A 23984-nucleotide genomic window follows, 5' to 3' on the forward strand; every position below is an offset into this window, starting at 1 on the left:
TATTCCAAAGGTAGGAGAGTGTCTTAACGAAGAGAGCTCTCAGGTCCGGCAGGACAATCCTTTCGAGTCTTCGCACAAATCAACGAGGAGAAGCACGCGTGTCTGTTCTCGACCCCACTACCTCCCACTATCCGCTATGTATTCTCTTACATTCACGACAACGAGAAACGTTCGAGTCGCGAAATCTCGGAATTCCAACTCGTATCCCGCATCTCTCGTTAACAAAACTACTCTCCTACGGTTTCCCTTACGGCTGGCTATCCAACTAATCTCCTCTTTATTCAGACGCGATAGTCTCTTTCGTCGATCGCAATCGACGACGGAAATCGAGGATGGGTGGCAGCCAGGATTAAATCTCATTGGAAGATTTTCATCCTATACACTTTGAGAGCTTCCAACCAGCAGAAGGCTAGATGGCTTTACGTGGACAAAATTCGTATAATTTAACGCGACGATGGTTCGAGCGCAACGTAACGAGCGTTTTTAAGCGATTGCGAGAGTAAAATGAAGCGTTGCTTCTTACCTTGCCGGGCCATTAAAAGGGCCCGAAGCATTCGCTTCCTTCGACTCTCCGTCGGGAGTAACGAGATAGGAAGAGATTAACGAGCTTACGAGAGTTTAATCGAGCGACAGTCTGTCGGAAATAAAACGTAGCCATCGCTCTTGCGTTAGGTTACATTCTAGGGGGTACCTCACAGTATACATTAACGAGCTTCTGCCAGTGAACCGTATCCTTCCTACGGGAGGGATCAAAATCGGGGACGAAAATATTACGCAGGAAACGAAAGAAAGTGAAATTTTACTCCAAGTTAAGGATTCAAAGGCAATAACGAAACGCGGCAAAAGTTTGCGAGCTATGCGAAAAATAAATGCCATTCCACGGTTAGCTACCGTAATACGATTTGCGCTAGCTTCGTAATAATTTTGCGAGTCGCGTAGGCGAGCCAACCTAAACTGTCGGTGGACGTTAAGGTCGAAAGTCTACCTCCTACGTGTACGAAACGTGCCTACGTAACATTTCAAGTGCTCTATAGCCGAGCTATGTGCATATATTACTATGCGCGCGCCCCAAGACCGACCGACCGACCGACCGACCGACCGACCGACCGACCGACCGACCGACCGCCCGCCCGCCCGTCCGTCTATCTGCGTCCATCGATTGCCCTCCTATCGCGAAATCGTCTTACACCTCGCCTTTCATCGCTTTAATTTCGCTTAAATGCGAAACGTAGGAAACGTCCTTGTTCGTTGAATCTTATAGACGGACAATTTGGAAGAGATCGCTCGGAAAAAAATATCGAGAGTTTTGTTCGCGCACGTTCACCGTCGGTGATTAATACAATCGTAAAACTTTCCGCGGTTGACCCTGCTCCATTAATCAACGATATTCGGCGCAAAGGGAAATAAAATAAATCTATTTGTTTGTTTGTTTTCCGCCGCGAGAAAGAAGAGAAAAAAGCTATGTACCTTTAGTGAAATAATCGTCCATCGGAAAAGCCCCCCCCCCCTCCCTCCCTCTGTTGACGAGCAACAAGCAACATTACCGTCGCCGTCAGCGAGCATCGTCTCCTTCTTGCGATGGTTTAACGCTTGCGACGCGGTCTAAGCGCCCTTCCCTTGGAGTCATTTGCCAAGATTAAAAATCGATCCGAGCAGCACCCTTAACGTATCCCAATGCATGGAAGACATTCGCTGATTAAAAAGTTCGATATCGTTCGTGAAAGGGAGATCATCGAATATGATTCTTCTCAGAGCGCATATCTATTTTTTCTTTTCTTTATTCCTACTCCTTTTTCCCGTTGGAGTGAAAAATTTCGTTAATTCGCGTCAATGTCCGGGATCGATAAGGAACGTAGTCGAGAGTGGAAGCATCGAGCGTAGTTCCGTAAAACGGCTGATGCCTGAAAACGGGCGCCGCGACGTCTAGACGCCTGGGGAAAAAGCACTAGCGCGCGGCATCGGGCAGCATCGTCAACGGAGCACCCCCCTGCCCTGTTCCGCTCGCTCTATATACCGGCGCTATATGCCGGCCCCATAGTCCTATAATCCTAACAGGTACCACGAGGGAAAATAAACATCGTGTCGATTCCAGTGATATTTTCTCAACAGGACGGATAGAAAATAACAAGCCATTGTTCTTACTCGGCAAATATAAATTTTCAGACTTTCGACAAATATAATAATTGCCGGCGGACGGTTTTACAAAACGCCGAGCGATTGTTCTAAAGATTAGCGAGCGCCGTTCATCGCCCATGAAAGAGACCACCGCACTATGACTCCTTTTATTTTCTCTCGCAATCTCTCGAGCTCGTTCAATTTCTTTTCTATTTCTCTCTTTCCCATAGTTTTACAAAACCGAGGATCGTCGCGAACCTCGTATAAAATGTTTTCGTCCGAATAAAAACCTGTTTCGTCGGACATCCTCCCGACTCATGTCGCAGTAGCAAAGGATAAAACGGCTTTGTTCTGTTCTCACCTTCTTTTCCCTAACCAATTTGAAAATTATTTCGCACGCATTAGTTCGATTAATCGACGCGTATGTAATCACTTTTTAACAGCGTCAGCCCAAATCCATATTAGAAATTTAATTAAAACTTATCGGCTATCGTTTGTGAAATAAATCTCGTACTCTCGTTAACTCGCGCGAGAGATGCTTTTATCTAGGTCACTCATTTTCATCGAACAATCAAGATTCTCGAGTAATATCGTTTTATCGTTAAAATAAATAAAAAGCTCGCTCGAGTAGTACCTCCGTTATACATTACTTTTACTTGCGCTTGCCCCTTGTAATTTATCATTGCCGTACGTTGGGAGACCAACGTGTTGTTGGCCATTACGAAGAAATTCTTAAGTACGTGATTCGCGAAGAAAATGAGGTAATTTTTAAAGCTCCCTGACCGACTCTCCTGTATAAGCGTATACACCCGCGTAACAATGCGAAAGGACACGGATGCTAACTAAAAGAAAATAACGTGATATTTATTACTGTTACGATCTAAAAGGGAATTCTGAACGACGATACGAGATGATCGATTATCATGCTTTTCCAATAAATCGATTAGATTAGTAAGAAATATGCTTTCTCGTGTATCACGGACGTCTACCTTATCGACAAAGATAAACCAAACAAAGCGATTACAGGGGGCACTCTTGATTCGCGTCGAAATTCTATTTCGTTCTTTTTGTAGAGAAAAAAAAAAAAAAAAAAAAAAAAAAGAAAAAAAATAAATAAATAAACAATTTCATCAATTATTTCGCAATCGAGCGATTTTACGTATACCTAGGTTGAATAAAACGCATTGCAAATGGCACATCGTGCCTTTTATTACCCTCGCATCTTACTTCTCCTTTCTCTATCGCGATATATAATTTTCTTGAATACCCCCCTCGTACAGGTATTAAACTATTTATGAACTCGTTCCTACAATCATTTTTCCATTGTCGAAGTTGCCAGAATAAAAAATTAATTAAGAAATCGAGAGAATAAACGAAAGGAAAGAAAAAGGTAGCTTCTTATTGTTACGCCGTTGACTACGGCGTATATTGATCGGCACAAACGCAGGAGAGACTTTTTCGAGCATAGTCAACCCTTTCGTTCGGGCACACACATAATAAATCCATCGAGTTCCCTTAATAAAAGATTTGCTCCAAATCAAATCTTCTTTCTTCTGTTTTTTTCCAAATCAAACTTTTCTCCACTTTTCTTACTCAATGTTTTCAATGGATGAATTTATTTCGCTCACAATCCGTACAAAACGTAATATTATGGTGGGGGGGGGGGGGATTGTATGTGTGATTGAAGAAAAAAAAAAAAAGAAAAAAAAGAAAGAAAAAAAAAAAGTATTTCGATTGTATTTGACATCTCGCACGGTCGACAAAGAAGGCCCTTCTATATTACTTTACAAGGCCTTGATGAGTTCCAAGATGAATCTATTACGTTTGTGTTCGATGCTGACAACTTTTACTTCCACGCGTTGACCTATGCAAAGAGTTTGACCCTTGCAACACTTGGTGGGCATAAGACCATTTTTTCCTACCCCGACGTCTACGAATACGCCAAAATGCGTGACATTTCTAACAGCCCCGCTTAACAAAGTACCCTCAGTCAAGTCGTCGATATTTCGCAAAGAAGCACGAAACAAAGGACAGTGCGATTTCATTCTTATGTCTTCGTCTTTCTTCATAGTTAAGCCCTTTATTATGACTTCTAACGTGGCTTCGTCCGTCTGAAATTTCTTACGAAAATTCGAACCACCGTCTTTGACGTATGATTTTATTTTTTCTATGAAAGACAAACTGCCTATTTCCTCTACATTACATCCAGACGATTTTAAAAATTCATTCGCTATAGCATATGACTCCGGATGAATCCACGTCTGATCCAAAAAATTTAAAGAATTATCTGGATCTTTGGATTTCTTTACTTTACTCCCGGTAACTGTTACTGTCTCTGGTAGAATCCTTATAAATCCGGCACACTGTTCGAAAGTTTTGCTACCGATGCCTTTTACGTTTAAAATTTGTCGTCTGTTCAAAAATGGACCATGCTTATTCCTCCACTCTATGATGCTAGTCGCTCTAGATACATTCAAACCGGCGACTTTTCTAAGAAGAGAATGGGAAGCTGTGTTGACATCGACGCCGACAAAACTTACAGCCTCTGTGACAACCTATAAGAACAAATTAGCCAATTATCGAGTTATTTCGAGATATGTTTCGATGGATTCATCCAATATTCATATGGATACTAACTTCGTTCAATGACTGTATCAATTGTTTTTCGGGCAAATCGTGTTGATACATCCCTACACCTAGATGCTTCGGTTCTATCTTGACCAATTCGGCAAGAGGATCTTGTATACGCCTTGCGATTGAGATCGCAGAGATTATATTTGGATCAAGGCTGGCAAACTCAAGTTTCGCCTCCGAACTACAGCTGTATACGGAAGCTCCAGCTTCGTCGACTATAGTATAAGAAACGTCGAATGGATCGAAGGCATTAGATTTGATTAAATTTGAAAGGAACACTTCTGTTTCTCTGCATGCCGTACCGTTGCCGAGCGCTACGACAGTACTTTTATATTTCCTCACCAAATCGGTCAAAATTTTAATCGATTTTTCTGAACCTCCTTCTGTCCTTCTATGAGGATATATTACGGCAGTTTCTAAAACGTTACCTTGCTCCGACACCACTGCTAATTTACATCCATGAGAAAAGCCTGGATCTATACCCAGCACTATCTTTCCACGTACAGGAGGTGTCAATAGCAACTGTTTGACATTGATAGAGAATACCTTTATCGATGCATTCTCAGCTTTCTCCTTTAACTCGCTTCGTACTCTTCGAACTATCAACGGTTTGATAAACTTTTTGTAAGCATAATCGATGCTATCTTCCAATAGTGCCAAGTGTATGGCCGACGACGGCCTAGCTCCGAATCTGAACAACGAGTTCAAACAATAATTTTTAAATCCATCTATCAATGAATCGGGTATAACGATTTTTACACCGAGTACTTTCTGCGCCTCTGCCCTATTAATAGCTAAAATTTGATGCGGTTTAATAATTCTTGTGTTACTTTTGAAATTGAAATATATTTCATACTTTTCTCGATCTACATCCCTCTTCCCGTTCTTGGACGTATCATTTGCCTTTGATCGCGCCGTTTGAATCTCTATAATAGATGCTCTTTCAAGGATTTTCACTTCGTCAAACGTACCTTTATTTTTACTTATTATATCCGCTATAATGTGTACAATTCCTTCCCTTACTTGTTGCTCGGTTTGCAGCTCTTTCTTTTCTCGATCGATCAGCGACGATAGAGGAGGAATTTCTTTTCCCTCTATTACCGCATTACTTATCGGACCTAAGCCCAACGACTTGGCCCTCTCCGCCAAAGATTGCTTCGACGTTACTTTAAACATTGAATAAATATGCTCCAAATCGTCCCCGGATTTGGTAGACATTATGGCAGAATGTATCTGTGGCGTCCACTTTCCTAACTTATCGATAGCTTTAATAATAACGGCAGCGCGATGTTTTATTACATTTACACGATCGAAGGACTCTTTCACCGATCTCAATTGATCCGGTTCCATGCCGCCTGTCATGTTTTTCCTATACCTTGCGATAAAAGGTATAGTATTATCATCTTTGAAAAGTTTCACTATATTTTCTGCTACTTGTTTATCGATATTTTCCACTTCGGAAATGTAGTCGACGTCGGTCCATTCCACACATTCGTTAGGAAAATTTCCTATATCTATTTCTTTATTCTTTCTTTGCCCTTCGAGAGATACATCTTCCTTGGACTTTTTTACAACAACAGATAGATCATCCTTCTTTAACCTCACTTTTTTTGCATTATGTGACTCGTCTGTATCCTCCTTTTTCCTTTTAACACCCTTTACCCTTATACATTCCTCGTCTACTTTATTATCGTCCTTTTCATTGATATTTTCTACCTTTACTTTCTTTCCTCTTACATTTCCTACTCTCTTCTTGCCCTTACCTTTCTCGCCTTCAACTTGAACTTCTTTCTTTACAACTTTCCTTTTTATTTCTTTCTTCTCGTCCTCGTCATCGTCGGATGATATAATTATAGGTGCGTTTTGTTTATTCCGTAAAACTCTCTTCATATTTCTAAATTATGTTCTTTTTTTCTTCTCTCGGAATCTTACAAAATGATAGAACATGAATGAAGTAAATATAAAAACATAACCGCGCCTGTCACATGTTCCATGTTCCGCTGCTTAAAGCGTCTCTGGCGACGATCGCACCTACTTGACATTTCAATTTTTTCCCGCGAAAATCGACGAATATAATCATACGAATGCATATTCTCCTTAATCGTTTTAAACGATATATTCGATTTAACGATAAAATAAAGCTATATTTTATTGCGACAATGTAAGTCATTAATAAACTCGCTCAGATATTTCGTGTATAAAAAGAATTATATTATCGATTTTTCGAAATTCTATGAAAATTAAGTTAAAATTAAGTACTAACTCGAAATATTTCTTTCCTCTTTCTATTAAACCATATTGTTCTTACGTATCAAGTGATCGTAATAATGCAATGGAATAAAGCACAGTATTTTTCATTACTTAATATTGTTTGATATTGATACAAATAAATTACTTTTTATATCGGTACATAATCAATCGTCGCACTTTGTTTGGCACCATTTCGATGATGCTACGAATGAGATACGTCGCGGTAAGAAAATGTCTTTCGGCTATGATCAGAGATTGTGAATAATAATACGTCTATAAGCTTGTGATGAATCGACAGCGAGTATAGTTTTTCTTTTTTTTCTTTTTTTTGAGAGGGGGGAGGGGGTGGATAAGGCACATGTATCATGATAATACAGTTACGCTAAAACATTCGGACTAAATTTTGTTCGAATCCTGAAGTATAATGCGTGATAAGCCTAAAATACTACCAAATAGTGCCATATTCGATATAACTAATTTTTTTCTGCTTCTACTTTAGTTTATACAACATTATTATTATTATCATCATCATTATTATTATTATTATTATTATTATTATTACTATTATCATTATCATTATTATAGTTGTTTTTGGCTTACTAATAATTATGCTCTTTTTCCGTATGTTCTATATTAAGCATACAAGATACATCTGCCGTTTAATGAATAGAGTATTACATTCGTGACTTCAGAATTGGTAAAATGATTTCTATATATATATATATATCATTTTATATATATATATGTTCCGAATAGAAATAAAATAATTTAGATAATAATTATCGCAAACATGATATTATGCCTTGCGTATATGGAAGCTAAAATATTTCCAATTTTTCGTTCATATTTCGTAGTGAAAAAGAAACCTTGAAATAATAAACAAAATCTGATAATTACATATTTCTCTTCTTTACTATATACAAGCCTGGCTATATTAAAACTTATGTTACAAAAATTCCATAATATATTCAGAATAATTTTAATCATAAATAACATATAACTTGGATTTCATATATTTTGTGGCAGGCTCACGTATAGATTCGCGTATATGTATATATACGTATGCGTATATATAACGTGTGTGTGTGTGTATATATATATATATATATATATATATATATATATACACACACATATCGCTTTTGTAAAAACGACTCAAGAAATAAAAGTCTTAAATCAGTTCTATCTAAAATCTTTAAGAATATGAATACATTATTGTAATTCTATTTAATTAAGTACAAAATGTGTTCTAGTACTTTTGAATCTTTGTGTAATATTTCATTGATTCTTCATCAAATATGATAATTAAAATGTAATAATTGATATTTTGTACAGGACTTAATGACTTTAATGACACTATATTATAGTGCACCTTATATATCCTTTGTTGAATAAAGGAAAAAAGTTATATGAAATAAAGAAACGAAATATTCAAGCACCTTAACTGATTTCATCCAATGTGTCCTTTCTGTCGTTATTTCAAGTGCTATGCTCTTTCGATGTGTGCAAATTCTTTCAAATTTACAGCCAACAACTAAGAAGAGAAACAACTTAACGAACAGACTGGATCGCTAATATTTACATAAAGTAATATGAATCATTATAGATTAATAACGTGAAGTTTTAACTCTTAGAGATTACAATATGTCTAATTTGCAAGCCTTCGTGGATAATAATTGTGTGGGTTGCGTCTTATTGCGTTACGCGAACATAAGATGGACGTAAAGATTTTTTTCAAAGGTTCTTTGTCACCGGATGTATTATTTTTAGGATCTTGTAGGTTCTATCTCCTGTGTGATCAAATTACCTGAAAAATCATAGCAACTGAAAAGAGTCATTGCAAAAATACCAAAAGCTAGAGCCATACGCGTGAAACAAATTCGCCGATGGTTCATATACTGTACAATACTTTTCTATAATGATCAAACGGTATAGCTATAGCCTTTGATCCTTTTTGCATTATATATATATATATATATATATATATATATATATATATATATATATATATGTGTATATATATATATATACATCACGTAAGAGCATTATTCTGAGATTTCAGAATACTACGAAATTGTTTAATCCGTGATGGAGATCTGAGCAAATCCTATTAATGCTTTATCATCTGGTACTTCGTTGGCTGCATGACCAGAGTTCTAAAACAAATCAAAGATAATTGGAAAGTTTTTCATCTGTACGTACAACAACGTTACAAAATAACGAGAGAGCAAGTATCGTTTTACCAATGAAAATGTAACAGTCCGTAATTGTCCGGCACTGTCTATTAATTTTTGTAAATTCGCTGCTATAACCACAATGTCTTTTCCGTCGACTAATCCTGCGCCAACCAATTCGGCAGCAATGCCCTCGGCAGAATCAATTCCCACGGCAAATTCGAATCTGATGTCGTTTAGTTCACGTTTCTGATTACTACAAAAAAAAAAAAAAAAAAAAAAAAAAAAAAAAAAAAAAAAAAGAAAAAAAAAATTTAACAAAAAATGAAATAAAAATAAACATAAGAATAAAAAAATAATAATTTAATAATTAAATTAAATTGCGTTGAATTAAATCGTAGAGGATACAATAACTTGTTTTAAACGAATTAATAGGATCAGGAAGGATGGATGTGTACACGGATTTTTCCTCAAGGGTGAATTGGGTATCTGGACGTCTGCAAGGATATTATTGGATATATGTATATATACGTGTGTGCGTGTGTGTGTGTCTGTTCGTGTGTGCTTTGCAACATCAAAGAGTAGTTAATAAAGATTCTCTGAAGGTATTTAATATATACCGTAGTCGTAACACCAGATTTATAGGAACATTTTGTTCGGCAGATTGTATAACAGGGTGACTTTGCGTCGATTTGACTTGAGAGTAAAATTCGTCTTGTTCAAGATCTTCTTCGCTACTCGCATTCTCTATTGTATTAACTGGTAATGCTTCTTTGCCCTCTTCACCGCTAGACGCACTATCTTCCTCTTCCGAAGACCAAACCCATTCCCCTGTTACCGTTCTGTGTAAACGACCCGATGTACCTGGCTGCCTCTTCGATGCCTATTTTAGATCGTAACGATATTTTAAATCAAAGTATACATATCAACTGTCTTCTACGTACGTTTCTAAATAATCATACCTTCTGTACTCTAGTCTCAAGACTCGGTCCTATAGCAACTAACGTTTGTTGCAAATATTTCTTATCTTTAGCCTTTTTGAAAAAGGGATGTTTCAAAAGTTCTGTAGCAGTTGGTCTAAAAGATAAAGAATTTGGCTCGATAATACGTATACCATTTACATGTACCAATTTGTATATTATACATGTCAGTTTTATAAACATGCCTGTGCCATAAGTTTACCTCTTAGTTGGATCCTTTTGTAAACAATCGACGATCATTTTACGGAATGTTTTACCATAAGCTTTATACTGATCTTTATCATCCGCCGCTGTGTCTAAGGTAGGTGGATCGTTTTGTAAAGTGAGCATCAATACCTTCATCGGTGGATACTTGTGGTAAGGAGCGGTACCGCTTGCCATTTCGATAGCAGTGATACCGAGCGACCAAATGTCTGCTTTAAAATCATAGCCATGGTCCTGCAAATAAATATGCATATCATAATTGCTTTTACGATAAGTATATCAAAGAAATATAGACAACACTTAAAAGAAGCGTGCTTTTACAAATGACGCGGGTTAACTCGAACGATTAACGTTGCAAGGCATTTCTAAGGATATCGACATATATACACACACACGCACACACACACACACACATATATGTATATGTATATGTATATGTATATGTATATGTATATATATATATTCGTAATATATCAACGTGGAACTTGCACGTGTTCAAGCAAGAGTAATGCATATTCTATTTAAATCGAATTTCGAAATAATGAAAATATCTTAAAGAAATACTTTTCTTCGTTTTAATTAATCGATAATATTAACTTCATGCAAATAGTGTAAAACACAAAATTAAATGTCATTTAATTCTTATGAAATTAACAAGCGTTTTATCGATGCCTCTTCAGCAATGGTAAACTGTACATCATCGTCCTAGCACTTCTCTATGCCAATATATGTAAATGCAACAGAAATGTAGACACAGAAAATGCAGGCTAAGAAGTTGTAGTGTTACTTTCCTCTCTCACCTGCTCCATGACCTCAGGTGCCATCCAACATGGCGTTCCAACAAAAGTATGCCTAACTTTTTGCCTGCTTAGATCTCTTCCTGTAGCGAGCCAAGCACTGACACCAAAATCAGCGATCTGTACAGTACCATCTTCTCCTAGTAGGATATTACCCGCTTTTATGTCCCTAATATTGTTTTGTGTTTTTTGTTAAAAGTCATAATATACACTAGTTACATTAATATCTTCAATATAATTATATTCCCATTTAATAAACCAGACCGCATAGGTTAAAATTGTAGTTATATAATAATTCAAGGAAAGAGGGAATATTAACGAAAGGTACCTGTGGATTTGACCATTGCTGTGAAAATATTCAAGACCTTTCAGGACTTCTCGAAGTACGGTAGCTATCGTAGCCTCGTCGAATACTCCATGCTTGCAGTTGGTGGTTCTAGTTTTATGTTTGATTATATCTAACAGAGATCCACCCTCTAGTAGTCTTAGAACAAGCCAAAGTTCTTCTTTTACGACAAACGATGTATAATAAGTTACAACATTTTCGTGATTGCAAGAAGACATTGCTTGTATCTCTTTCTGTATAAATAACGATAAACGTAACGATGATCAAAGAGGCGTATAGAAAAAAAAAAAAAAAAAAAAAAAGTAATTATTTAGTATAAATTATAAATAATCTTACCAATAACTCGTCCATACTGGTATTCCATTTTTCTAAATTTATTCTCTTTATAGCACATTTTTCTTGGCGTGGAATACAAAATGCTGCGTGTACTACTGCAGTGGCTCCAACACCTTTGAATATTAATCAATATACGATACGTTACTCTATATCTACGATAATTAGATGTAATAAATAATGACTTGTATAGAACGTATTTTTAGCAAACGTATTATCAAGCAAAGTCAAAGAGCAAGAATAGTCTCACGATACGTAGCAGCTGCCTACGAATAGTACATAATAAATCTTTAATGGAAAGGGAGCAAAAGATGAAGCAAAACAAACGATCGATGCCAACCATTTAGGTTATAATATGCATATGTATATGGCAGTAGGGTACATTATCCATGAAAAAGGAAGGAATAGAGCAAGTGGGAGGGCGAGACGAGAGAGAGAGAGAGAGAGAGAGAGAGAGACAAGATCACGAACATAGGTTTCTACGTGAGAGAAACACCGAAAGGAACGAATGTTTTACGTAGGCTATGCAACAAAGAAGGAGATAGGTAGAGAGAGGGAGGGAGAGAGAGAGAGAGAGAAGTGAAAAGGAAGAGAGATAAAAATGAGAAATTCGTTATCGCGAAGGAGCCGGTTAAGATCCCTCGTCGAGAGAATGGCGTTTCAGACCGGTGATCAGAGAAAATCTTTAGGAAATAATAAACGACGCGTTTGATCGAGCGTCGTCGAGCATCTATGTCATCCTCGTTGTCGTTTCTGTCATTTTTTCAAAATTCTCAGAAAGTCGTAAAATTCGACGGAACGAGAGTTGACTGAAAAAGAAAAAGACGACGGGCTGGGAGGGAGACGGGGGGAGAGAGAAAGAGGAGAGAAAGAGGAGAGAAAGAGGAGAGAAAGAGGAGAAAAACGAGCGACCGGCTCCGAATCCAAAAGATTTTCTCTGAACGATGGCTCGTTCGTGCGATTCCTAAAAGGACAAAGGGATACCAGAGGATAATGGTAAGCAGCGACACGTTAGTTACTACTCACCGATAACCTCTTTAAGCTCGTAGTCGTCCTTGGTGTTTGGCCAGCCTTGCACGACCGCGGTTGAGCTCGCAGACGCCATTTTGTTAGCCAGTGCCGTGCCAAGGCGCGCGTGCTTACTGGCAGCTCTGGCGCCCCTTGCGAGTAACGAGGCGGCGCCTCCGCTCTCACCTCCGCTCTCGCCACCACCGCCGGCTCGTATGGCACGCGCCGCCTGACCTCTGAGGCCACCGCTGCCGCCTCCACCACCGACCACACTGCTCTTCTTACTATTACCGCTTTTCTTGTTGTTGTTGTTGTTGTTGTTGTTGTTGTTGTTGCTGTTGTTATTGTTGTTGTTCTGATTGTTGTTGTTGTTGTTGTTTAAAACGTTGCTTTTCTCCCGTATACCGCTCGAAAGAACGCTCGATAAAACGGTCGAAAAGACTCGCGTAGAGTTTTGTCGATCGTTTGGCGTTACCTGCGACGCTTCTTCACGATCTCCGTCACTTTTCGTCGCCGTCGACGTTGATAACTTAGTAGGAGTCGTCGAACGAAGGGATCTTTGTCGAAATATTCCAGAAGGGCAGGATGGCAATACGTCCGGTGAGATCTTTCTGTTGAAAACGTAAACTCACGTTACCATCTGATTTTCGCAATTGTACATTCAAAGATTCAAGGATTAAGTCGATTATCTCTTTGCGTTATAAGACGAACTGTGTAAATGTTGTCTCTTCTTAATTAAAGATAAGACTGCTTCGGCCAAAAAGAACCAAAGAAAGATTTGCTTTAGAATTTTCAATGAGAACTTTTTGCGAAACTCTTCCCCCCTTTTATTTGCTTACCATAGATACATACGTACGTCTATATGGATATACCTTTACGATTATGTTTACGATTATGATGTATTTTGTTGGCTGGCAAAGAGAAGCGCTTTTATCGGGGAGCAATTACGCGTAATCGCGAGAAGACAAATGCGTCGATCTCGCGTGATTATGCGTCCTACGCGAAACTCGTTTCGATTCATTGAAACGATTGAGGTTTCTCAAGGAACCGAATCACTGACGGTCCACCACGCGTATGCCTGAATTAATCCGTACAGACAAACGGACACGTTTGCGTTCATTTATTCGGGAACAACCAAAGGCGATTATAAACAGACCAAAGTGATTAATGAACGTTTCTAAAGCCATTTCTAAAGCCATTGCTCTTTTTAATTGATCATTCGAATAAAAAATTGTCGACGAATTACTTATATAACGAGCGAGGAATAAAAAGGAAAGAAAACGTTCGACGTAACAGCTTTTTCGAATGGAAATAACGAGATACTTACGCGCGATCGATCCCACCCTTCTTTTCCGTTTTTCGTATTCCTCGTTTATACGATATTTATCGGACTCAAGTACCGCAGTCTGTGGCGCGTTCGATCGAACCTTCAAGCGCGCATTCTTTGCGCCGTCCGACCAATAATCCTACTCCGTCTGTCAAACTTTATAAAGAATCCCGCCATAATTCTCGGCCCTGTGTTATTGGTCATGATGCAGAGAACCGTTAATTTCTGCGGCGTCCTATTGGTCATGACGCAAAATCGTTAACCCTTTTGCTCCGAAGCCGGTACTGCGTATATATATATATATATATACATATATATGTACATATGTTCATGAGGAATGGAATAGGAAGGGCGTATTTATGCGTCTATAACTATATTTGCTGTATTTATTTATTTCTTTTTTTTTTTTTTTTTCTATTATATCTTTTCCACACTTCTCTACTGGCATAGGATTATTCGGCAACAATGGATGTCTCATCATCGGACAGTCGATTATCATGAAACGATCGATTATAAACATATCGATATGTATGTAAGGAGGACAAGAAGAAACAAAGAAATAAATTTCAAATTGAAATGAATGTCAATGATGTACAACGTTCTATTCGTTTTCACGGAATCTTTTTACTCGAATAAAATTAATCAGTTTTAGAAACTATGGTCTTTGTCTTAAGCCAGGATAAAAGTAATAGAATGGAACGTTGTTTTATGCATCGTATCGTGTTTTGAAATTTTTCACACCAACAAAATTGTTCATTTATATGATGCATAATTTTATCACTCCATAATTGAAAATATTACATGTATGTAAATGGAAAAAAAAGGAAAAAACACTATAAAAAAAAAATAAATTATGATTATTTGCAAAAAAGTAATTGTACTCATTATTTAACCTCACTATGAATCTCGTCTTAAAGTTTGAAGAAGAAAAAACGCGCTGTCCGTAGGGTAGACTCGTCTAGAAGCGATCACGTGTGCTTAGTAAACGCATCAGAGAAAACAAGGTTATTAATTTAAATTGAAATTAATTTAAATAGAAAATAAGTAGTATCATAAATTACTGTGAATCTTCACCTTTCTATCGAAATCCAGGATATTTCCGGCAAGGCATTTATTTTTACCGCTTACTGTTGTTTACAAAACCAACTATACGCAGCTTATCTTATCGTATTGCATTTGCACAGAATTTTTTTTTTTATACGCTGTGCATATGAAATGTAAAAACAAAATGAAAATCTCTCAGAACCTTAATTCGTTAGGATTTGGCGTTGCCATCGTATTCGCGCAAAAACATAATTTCGACTATACCCGTGCCTATTACAATTATTACGACGGAAAAGAGATAAAACGCGAATTAGATAGAATAGGAGAGTAAGAACGAAGCAGAGCGCACGGCGAGGGAGAGAGAGAGAATAAAATTGGTTAGGTTGATAAGATACGACGAATGATGATTTTGATAAACGTTACGCCTTTATTAGGTAAATTAATCGATATCGCATAAATTTTGGATTTTGAGGAAAAATAAGAAAAAAAGAACTTTTTGGCGATACAGACGCGATATAGACGCGAATCTCGGTTGATACGTTTTAGTCGATCACGAAGCAAAGCCCCGAGGCGGGAAATTTGAAATAAAACGTTACGAAATACGAATCGTTTGAACGTGAAACGACGTTTCGACAGCCTTATAATCCTAAGTAAACGCGTTGCCGCCGTTAATTCGAGCGAAATCGTTTCGTCTCTTCGTTGAATCAACTTCCTAGAACTAATTACAAAGTCTCAAGGCTCGAACGTTCAAACTTAATTACTCCGACTCACGATTCGTTTCTTCCTCCTCTTTCCTAGCCGTCCGTCCGTCCAAATGAATCTTCATTTTGGAATAAGTTGTTGTAAGAAGTATAACTCAGGCGCGTAGGTGGCTTGCAAAAGTATTGAAAAATTACGTTCGACTGAATCCTAACGAGGATTTTTGGATTTACGAACGATATCGGTGTCGATAGCGACCGATATCGATGCTCGCTTCACATTTATAAATCTCCTATGAATTGTCCGGTTGCAATCCTACCGATTTAATTAATGTCAATCGATCGATCCGCAGATATAAACGTTTAACGCGTCAGATGCCACCGGAGCGTTATCTCTGATTTTCTCTATTTGTACAGGAATTTTATTTTAACCTTTAGCATCGTACGCAAACGGATATGATTTTCCCTCTCGAATCGATACCTTCTCCGGTATATAATCTCCACGACTTTTACTTTGATTTTACAAAAGGCTCGCAACTTCTACGGTTACCATCTTGATTCGCGTATTTCGTTACGTCGAATCAACGATATACCGAGGATGTACGGAAAACTATTTTTAGTAAGTTGTTTGACTTTTTCTCTAATCGTCTCTAATCAAGAAACTTTGTGCAAATAAATTTTTCGAGTGCTACGAGTACGTTTCTAAATAAAACGACTTCGCCGAAGTAGAAGGACTTATTATGTTTCTGTTATGAGGCGCTAATGTAATTCTCACGAGCGACTACAAAATCTTGACCACGCGATGAATCTTTTGTTCGACTATTTCTTTTTTGTCATTTCAATGTGATCAGGAAACCGTATGCGGAAACCGAGAGACAGAGCATAGATAGAGACAGAGACAGAGACACAGACAGAGGCAGAGACAGACAGGCAGGCAGGCAGAGAGAGAGAGAGAGAGAGAGAGAGAGACGATCGGTCTCCCCTCTCTTCATCGAAAACGATGGGAACGAGATCGCGTGACGAGTTTACGAACGATTCGTTTAGCTCGTTAAGACCAGTCGACTTCCCGAACTTTAAAGTTATGCCTTTCAATGCCTTCGCGTTTGAGATAATTTCAATATCTATCTTTCTTTCTTTTTGTTTTTTGCAAGTACAAAAAAATCAGGTTAATTTTAATAGAAAAAGAAAGAAAGAAAGAAAGAAAGAAAGAAAGAAGGGAAGAAGGAAAAAAGTAAGAAAAGAAACTAAGAAACAAGGGTGTACTCACCTACTCCTACCGAGTACCAAAGTCGTGAGGAATCTGTTATCTTGAAACTTTAGCTGCTCCTTCTCCGACGGTATCGGCGCCGTGGCATCCAATGCACCGGACTTGCGTTGCCTCATAATGTTATCTACGACGCTGCAAACGGACGTGCGTGCTCGTTAGACGGGTTGCGGTTAGCAAGGCGATATTTATCGATTCATTCATCATTGATCTCTCTTTATTAATTTAAACGCGATAATATTTCAGAATTTTGTTCACTTCTAGCGCCTCGAATTTCCTCGCTCGATCTTTAATTTCTCTTGATTAACGACAAATTTCGTCGTTTCTTTCATCTTTGAATTTCGCAACGTTTCGAGTTCCGATAAAATTTTCGATAAGGAAAAATCGTGTCCGACGATCGTAACAATAAGACGATAACACGTCTTATTACGGTCGAAGGAAGCCACGTAAAATCCCCGCTCGCGAGCGTGTGGAATATTTCTAAATTGACGGTCGGTCGATTGTCACCTAAATACCTAAATGGAATAATTGGAGCTGGATTGGCCTTACGGACTATTTTTAGCCACCGCCAAGGGGTAAGCCCTCTAACGTTGGCTAAAAATAATCTTATCGCAAATTTACCGTCCCTTCCTTCGAGTCAATGGTCCGTCGTACGTACACGTCTTTCGGTGACCGGCTAGTAACCTCTTTTTATCTTATATCGTTTACGTATACATACGTAACGTACCATATCGTAGAGCAATGCCAATGTAAAACTTTTCGAAGGAAGCGAGCGCCCCACGTACTTCCACGTATTCGACGTACGTATTCGCTTAAAATATCTTATTTCAATGTTTAAAAACGCAATTAACGCGTACAAATCCGTCTCTCTTTTTCTTTTGATTTCTCATTCATTATATTCCTATGGTCTAAGTATATTATCAAACAGTAAAAGAGACGGTCCATATAGCGTTAAAGAAGAATCGAGATATCTCGTGCGGTTCTCCTTCCCCGCGTCCCATTATATTTATAACGTGCGTTCGAAAAATATATGGGTTAAATATTTAATTCGCAGGCCAGGATTAGGATTTTCCCTTAATTTTCTTGCCGGAGCCGTTTCGCACCCACGTTCGTTTCGTCGGTCGACATTAATCTTTTGGAGGCAGGACGAGAGAAAAAATCGTTCCGTTTCACGAAACGAAACGACTACGCCTACCACCGCCGTCCACGTAATTGTATTTCGTTTCCAGGTATATCCAATTTATATGCGAACATCGTGACATTGAAAGATAGCGCGTCGATGGACAATATTTTTTTTTTCTTTTTTAATTTCTTATTCTTTAAACTCGCGAACGGCACGTGCATTTACTAGCGTTAAACGCATAGCTTAGTCATAGATCGATCATGCGTGCGATCAACGAGCACATTTACGAGTACATTTGAACAAACACGTCCACGTGTGCCTTTTCCGATGATCCGTAATTGTTCTAAATGGAATAACTAGACGTCGTCCCGTGGTCGTACCGTTCCAATTTACTCATTCTACTAATCTATTACCGTATATCGAGGAACAGCAAGAAGGAGCGATTTTCGGAAAAGTTGAGAAAGACGTTTGGTAGAAGGACCTCGTGAGGAGACACTTGGCTTTTCCTTTATTAACGGATTAACGCGTGATCGTTTAATGCTACGTAAACAGTTAATCAGGAATGAAGAAGGGAGAAAGGAGAGAGGAAGGAGAGGTGGAGAGAAGAAAAGGAGCAAGTTTCGAGCGCTGTCACGGTTTGACTTTGTCTAATAGCGCTCTTCATCAATGAAACCTCTGGTCAGGCGGTCGAGGGTCAATTGGTTATTAACTCGGCCAGGAATAATGACCATTAAGCCGTTTCACTGTCATGAAAATCATCGTTACGAACGGGAAAAGGTTGCGTTTTGCGGCCGATCGATCCAATCGATCGCAAGTCGTTATTGGGAAAAATCGGCCAGCTCGAGTTCGCTGTAAAGTCAAAATATTTCTATATCTATCTCACCTGCCTGATGTCGCTTTCAAAGTTCCGTTCGCGCAAAGATCGGTCGCCATGGCATCCATCGTCGATATCAATAACGGTGGAAGAAGCTCGACGACATCTTCGTCGCCTGTTAAATTTTAACACGTTCGAACGTGCGATCAACGAAAGAACCGAAACTCCCTATGTTCCTGGTTTCCTCTTCTTCGGTGATCGTAAATGACCGATGGAGAAAGCCGAGAAGAAAGGTCGTCGGGATGAAGGGGGGTGGGGGGAAGGAGGAGGAAGGCAGGAGGAGGAGGAAGGGTAAGAGGGGGAGGGGAGGAAAGCGGGGGAGAGGAGGATGACAACGGGAAGGAGGGTGCAGAGGGAGCAAAAGAAGAGAGCAAACGAAGAGGGCAAAAGAAGAGAGCAAAAGAAAAGGCCGAGTACGCGACGGTAAGCGACGAAGAGATGCAAATTCCGGTGTAGATGTAAGTTCGTCGTCGACTGAACTATGTCAGACGGGAGCGCACTTCTCAATTGAATAACTACCTACCACGGACCGACGAGCGCGCTTCTCGCGTCGAACGCGCATCGCTCCTACGCGCTCTCGCAGCACAAACATACAACGAGAGAATTTATTCTATTTCTCTCTTCTTTTTTTCTCCTCTCTTCGCCGCCCTCTCTTTGCCCTTTCTTCACGACTTATGATTCGAAAGAACGTCAACAGAAAGAGAAAATCTAATCCCGACGATTACTTTTCGCCGCGTTTCAGATTTAAAATCGCGCTCCGTCGGATACGTCGCTTGGAAGGCACCGCGCGCGAATTAAAGCGAGAGCCGCGGGGAAGAATAATTTATATCGTACGACATGGGGCACGTTGACTCAATCAGGTCTGACCTTGTCGGCCGAGCCAAGTCTGATTTTCACGGGAAACCGATTAACGTCGTTCATCGCCGAGAAGACGTCATCTCGATTCAACGGAGACAACAACAATCACCGCGGCCATTAGACAATGGATAGAAAATAAATGATTTTCGTTCGACTTCGTTCGAAATATTTTCTCGCTGCATCGCGTGTGTCTCAATTATCGTCGGTGATTTCGTCCTTTCGCATAAGGCGCAATATCAAATGGATGAGTCACGCGCAGCAAGCTTCGCTCCCACTCGAGCATGACGCTTCATCGAGTTTTATAGAACCAACCAAGCCAAAGATCCGTACCGGCCCTCGTATCCGAACCACGGGCCTTTACAATTTCTTCTTTCTTTTATTTCAATTGACATTTGCTCTTTCCGATAGGTTGCCGAATTGCTCGTGCTAGCGCACGATTCTACAGGACTACACGGGAAGGTCAATTTTACGAAATTCTTCGAGAATCACTTGCGCAACGATCTTCCCTATTTATCGGAAGAGTACAACGACAGAGAGGCCGAAGAACTGGAAGACTTTCGACAACTCGATCGGCAGAATCGAAATTTAATGCCCGTAATTCTCTTGGAGATTTATTTACTTATTTTATCTTTTATTCCTTTTCAGCCAATCTTTTTTTTTTTTTTTGTTTCCCCTCCCATTATTAGGAATATCGAAGTCTCTGCGAAAGCGTGACAAAAAGAATACAGTTCAACGATGAAAATTACGAGTATCAACCGCCTCATTATCACGAAGTCTATTGCAAGAGTTACTCGTTTCTCGATCGAGCGAGCGAACGAACGACAAGATCGTCCTCTAAACAGGTTTAACGTGCATCTTACGACTTCAATTAATTCGATCTACGAAATATCATTGATTTCCTACATCGTTGGCTAATTTCTTCATTCCAGAAATGCGCTCATCCTGTCTTTCATTGCGTCCAAAGGAGTAGGACTCTCTTCTTAGTCAGACGCGCCTGGGACAGCGATTGTTGGGAGCCTTACACCAAACAAATTGCCAGTGGTTGCGATTGCATGTGGCCGGTCTCTCTACTCGGCGACATCACTGCTCATTATTAATTTCTCCATCGACGGGAAATACGGCTCGTTATTAATAATCCTCATCGACACGACTGAAAATTGCGCATTTTTGAGAAAAATCTAATCTATAATAATCCGTATGATGTTAGATCGGTTGCATCTGCGTGTTGAATAAAATTTTTCCATATCGGACTCTTTGTTTATCTAGCTAAAATTTATTTCAAAAGTCCTCGTGAGAGAGAGAGAGAGAGAGAGAGAGAGAGAGAGAGAGAGAAAACATAAGATTACGATTCTCCTGCTACTTCCACGAATTTGCTTTGTGCTTTGGTAAAAAGTGAAATCCATCGGGTACTTTTCCAAGCAACATTTCTCTAAAAAAAGAGATCAAACGTGGTTACGGTTCATCCTAGATAAATATGATAATCGACGTATTTGTCGTTTAAACGAACTTACGATATTTTAACCCAATCCGCACAATTCGAACTCGCCATAAGCGTTTCCATCTCGTCTCGACCTTTATAAAATGGTGGTCTCTCGTTGATTCTCTGCGGTGGCCTTTCCAACAGTCCAACAGGCACATATCTAAAGAGAGAGGGGATGGGTGGCGCGGGAGGAGAGGAGGAGAGGGGGAGAGGGGGGAGGGGGAGGGGGAGACAGAGAGAAAATATGCCACTTATAATCGTAAGCTATCCATTCCTTTTTGATAAATAATCAGACATGATACTTGCCTGTGCAAGAAGGAAATCCATTCCAACATAAATCTTCTCGTCGTTTCGACGCCTCGCGTATCGGATCCCCAATGCTCCAAGCCATAATTAGCATATTTCTTCAATATATCAAATCTTTCCGTACTTCTTACGTCTATCAACTTTTTCTCTTTCATTTCGGTAAAAATCCAAGGTTTGATTAATGCTCCCCTTCCTATAGTCACACCTTCTACGGAAGTGCAGACGTTCAGTGCTCTTTGATAATCGTCGAACGAAAGGATATCTCCATTTCCAAATACAGGCACGGGCTTTGCTGCCTGTGCACACTTTTCTATATAATTCCAATCTGCAAGTTTCGTGTACCTTTGTTCGCGAGATCTTCCATGAACCTGTTCAACGTGCAATCAATTTACAATTATACTCCCGTTAAATTTGAATCCCGATTATTAAAACAATGGATTATGAATTTTAACATTGTAATAATGAAAATCTATCGATATACTATACTCACGGTAATCATGGATACACCCCAATCTCGAAACTTTGGCATTAAATTATGCGCTATGGGCTTATCTATGTAAACCCCTGTTCTTGTCTTAACGGACAATGGTATATCCACGACTTGACTAACAGACTTTATAACCGTTTCTAATACGTTTAATCTATTGAGCATACCGCTTCCACCACCTTGTCTGTAAATTAAATCGATAGGACACCCTAAGTTCAAATCAATGAAATCTATATCAATTTCTTCGTTCAATAACTGAGCACATCTCGTCAATACTCCAGGATTATTACCGCACAATTGTATGCCAAAAATGTCTTCGCTTTTGTGTCGTTTTACCAAAGCCCATTCCTCGTGTGCTCCTTTCAATATTTTAGGAGCCAATGCCATTTCTCCGCAAGTAATATCGGCGCCGTAACCTTTGCAAATCCTACGAAATGGAAGATTACCCACGGTCGTTAATGGGCTCAACATTACTTTGTTCTTCCAATCGATCTTTTTTTTCTCCGACGGTCGAATTTTAATCAAATCGTAATCCTCCACGGGCCCGACCCTTGGTTCTTCCCTTTCATTCTTTGCGCCTTCTTCGACAAGAACGTCCTCCAAGTGTAAATCTTTATCAATTTCTTCGTCGTCCTTCTTTACTCTTGAATATAACCTTCCTTCGGTATCGCTCAACGTCCGACTTTTGGTAGACATCTTCTTGGCGGAAGGATTATTTCCTTTAACGATTGTTTCTGCCTTGGAAAAATTATATTTATGCTTTCTGAGCTTATTTTGAAGAGACTTGGACAATTGATTTTGCGTAGACAAGGGTTTCCTCTTAAATTCTTGTAACTTATTCGTGTCTATTATATTGAAGCCATCTTCGGTCAGATGTTTGGAACCCATTCTACATGCGGCGCCTCTAGGACATCTACCCATTAGATCGAAAAGGTAACAATCCTCGTTAATATCGCTTGGCTTTATCTGCAAATATTCTTTTCGATCGTGCAAAAAGGAACAACGTTTATTTTCACATTTTTTCTCAACCTCTCCTTCCACCTGATCCGCTATCCATGGGCACAAATTCGTTTCGCGCAACGTTTTGAACGGTGGCGGTCTAGCCTTATTTTGACCCCTAAGTTTTTCTTTCTTATCGTCCGACTTGAATCTTTTCGGTGACAATTCATGGGACGTTGTTTCCTCGTCACGCGCCTTGATACTTTCTTCTGCGCTCCGCTTGTTTGTCCCGACAAGGCACTCTTCATTCTGTAATCTTATTCTATCTTCGATGATGAATCTATAATAGAAATGAATATTTCTTTAATATTGCAAGATTCCCCTCAATAGGTTCAACAAGACTCTTTTAATCGGACAGATAGGCGCGAAACAACGAACAAATCTGTGAAACGACGATGCGCGACGATCGTTTTGAGGTTATAATTCTATTAATGCAAGGATAATATTTATGACACGACGATTTATGTAAAGATTATAACGTAATAATAAAAAGATTACTCTTCTTTAATGAGGCATACGCCTTTGTGCTTATCGTCGCTGTAATCGTCGAAAGAACAATCTTCATCACATTTCTCACTGTAATCCGCCATTTGAAGTCTGGTACGTGCGGCAGGAATTCGACGAGCCAATAGATATCCCATATTGGCTCGATAAGTATCGATATACAGACACAATCGTTTTAT

The 23984-nt window shown here is 39.2% G+C and overlaps 5 protein-coding genes across 6 annotated transcripts; 1 reads left to right on the forward strand and 4 right to left on the reverse strand.

The window, feature by feature from the left end:
• Window positions 1–3712: 3712 nt before the first annotated feature.
• LOC124947674 (S1 RNA-binding domain-containing protein 1) lies at window positions 3713–8864 on the reverse strand. Its single transcript, XM_047490157.1, has 3 exons — window positions 8807–8864; window positions 4753–6521; window positions 3713–4670 (listed from the first exon to the last, which is right to left on the reverse strand). The coding sequence occupies exons 1-3, from the start codon at window positions 8862–8864 to the stop codon at window positions 3900–3902; spliced, it is 2598 nt and encodes an 865-aa protein (XP_047346113.1). The 3' UTR covers window positions 3713–3899.
• A 213-nt stretch (window positions 8865–9077) lies between these two features.
• Window positions 9078–10483, reverse strand: LOC124947675 (serine/threonine-protein kinase OSR1-like). Its single transcript, XM_047490158.1, has 5 exons — window positions 10356–10483; window positions 10136–10250; window positions 9794–10056; window positions 9243–9399; window positions 9078–9155 (listed from the first exon to the last, which is right to left on the reverse strand). Exons 1-5 carry the CDS (start codon window positions 10481–10483, stop codon window positions 9078–9080), a joined length of 741 nt encoding a protein of 246 aa, XP_047346114.1.
• On the reverse strand, window positions 10393–19959 carry LOC124948186 (serine/threonine-protein kinase fray1-like). Its single transcript, XM_047491474.1, has 6 exons — window positions 19181–19959; window positions 17178–17309; window positions 12860–13452; window positions 11837–11949; window positions 11483–11733; window positions 10393–10591 (listed from the first exon to the last, which is right to left on the reverse strand). Exons 1-6 carry the CDS (start codon window positions 19237–19239, stop codon window positions 10492–10494), a joined length of 1248 nt encoding a protein of 415 aa, XP_047347430.1. The 5' UTR covers window positions 19240–19959; the 3' UTR covers window positions 10393–10491.
• Window positions 16429–21288, forward strand: LOC124948194. 2 transcript variants are annotated; one of them, XM_047491498.1, is made up of 4 exons: window positions 16429–16529; window positions 20438–20623; window positions 20716–20871; window positions 20959–21288. In XM_047491498.1, exons 1-4 carry the CDS (start codon window positions 16509–16511, stop codon window positions 21124–21126), a joined length of 531 nt encoding a protein of 176 aa, XP_047347454.1. In that variant the 5' UTR covers window positions 16429–16508; the 3' UTR covers window positions 21127–21288. The 2 variants fall into 2 exon arrangements, with proteins under 2 accessions (XP_047347454.1, XP_047347453.1); XM_047491497.1 differs by lacking the exon at window positions 16429–16529 and adding an exon at window positions 18001–18403.
• On the reverse strand, window positions 21281–23959 carry LOC124948177 (tRNA-dihydrouridine(47) synthase [NAD(P)(+)]-like). Its single transcript, XM_047491455.1, has 5 exons — window positions 23800–23959; window positions 22306–23581; window positions 21816–22183; window positions 21541–21669; window positions 21281–21458 (listed from the first exon to the last, which is right to left on the reverse strand). The coding sequence occupies exons 1-5, from the start codon at window positions 23940–23942 to the stop codon at window positions 21386–21388; spliced, it is 1989 nt and encodes a 662-aa protein (XP_047347411.1). The 5' UTR covers window positions 23943–23959; the 3' UTR covers window positions 21281–21385.
• Window positions 23960–23984: the final 25 nt, after the last annotated feature.

This window comes from Vespa velutina, chromosome 3, assembly GCF_912470025.1.
Source record: "Vespa velutina chromosome 3, iVesVel2.1, whole genome shotgun sequence".
Taxonomy (NCBI): Eukaryota; Metazoa; Arthropoda; class Insecta; order Hymenoptera; family Vespidae; genus Vespa; species Vespa velutina.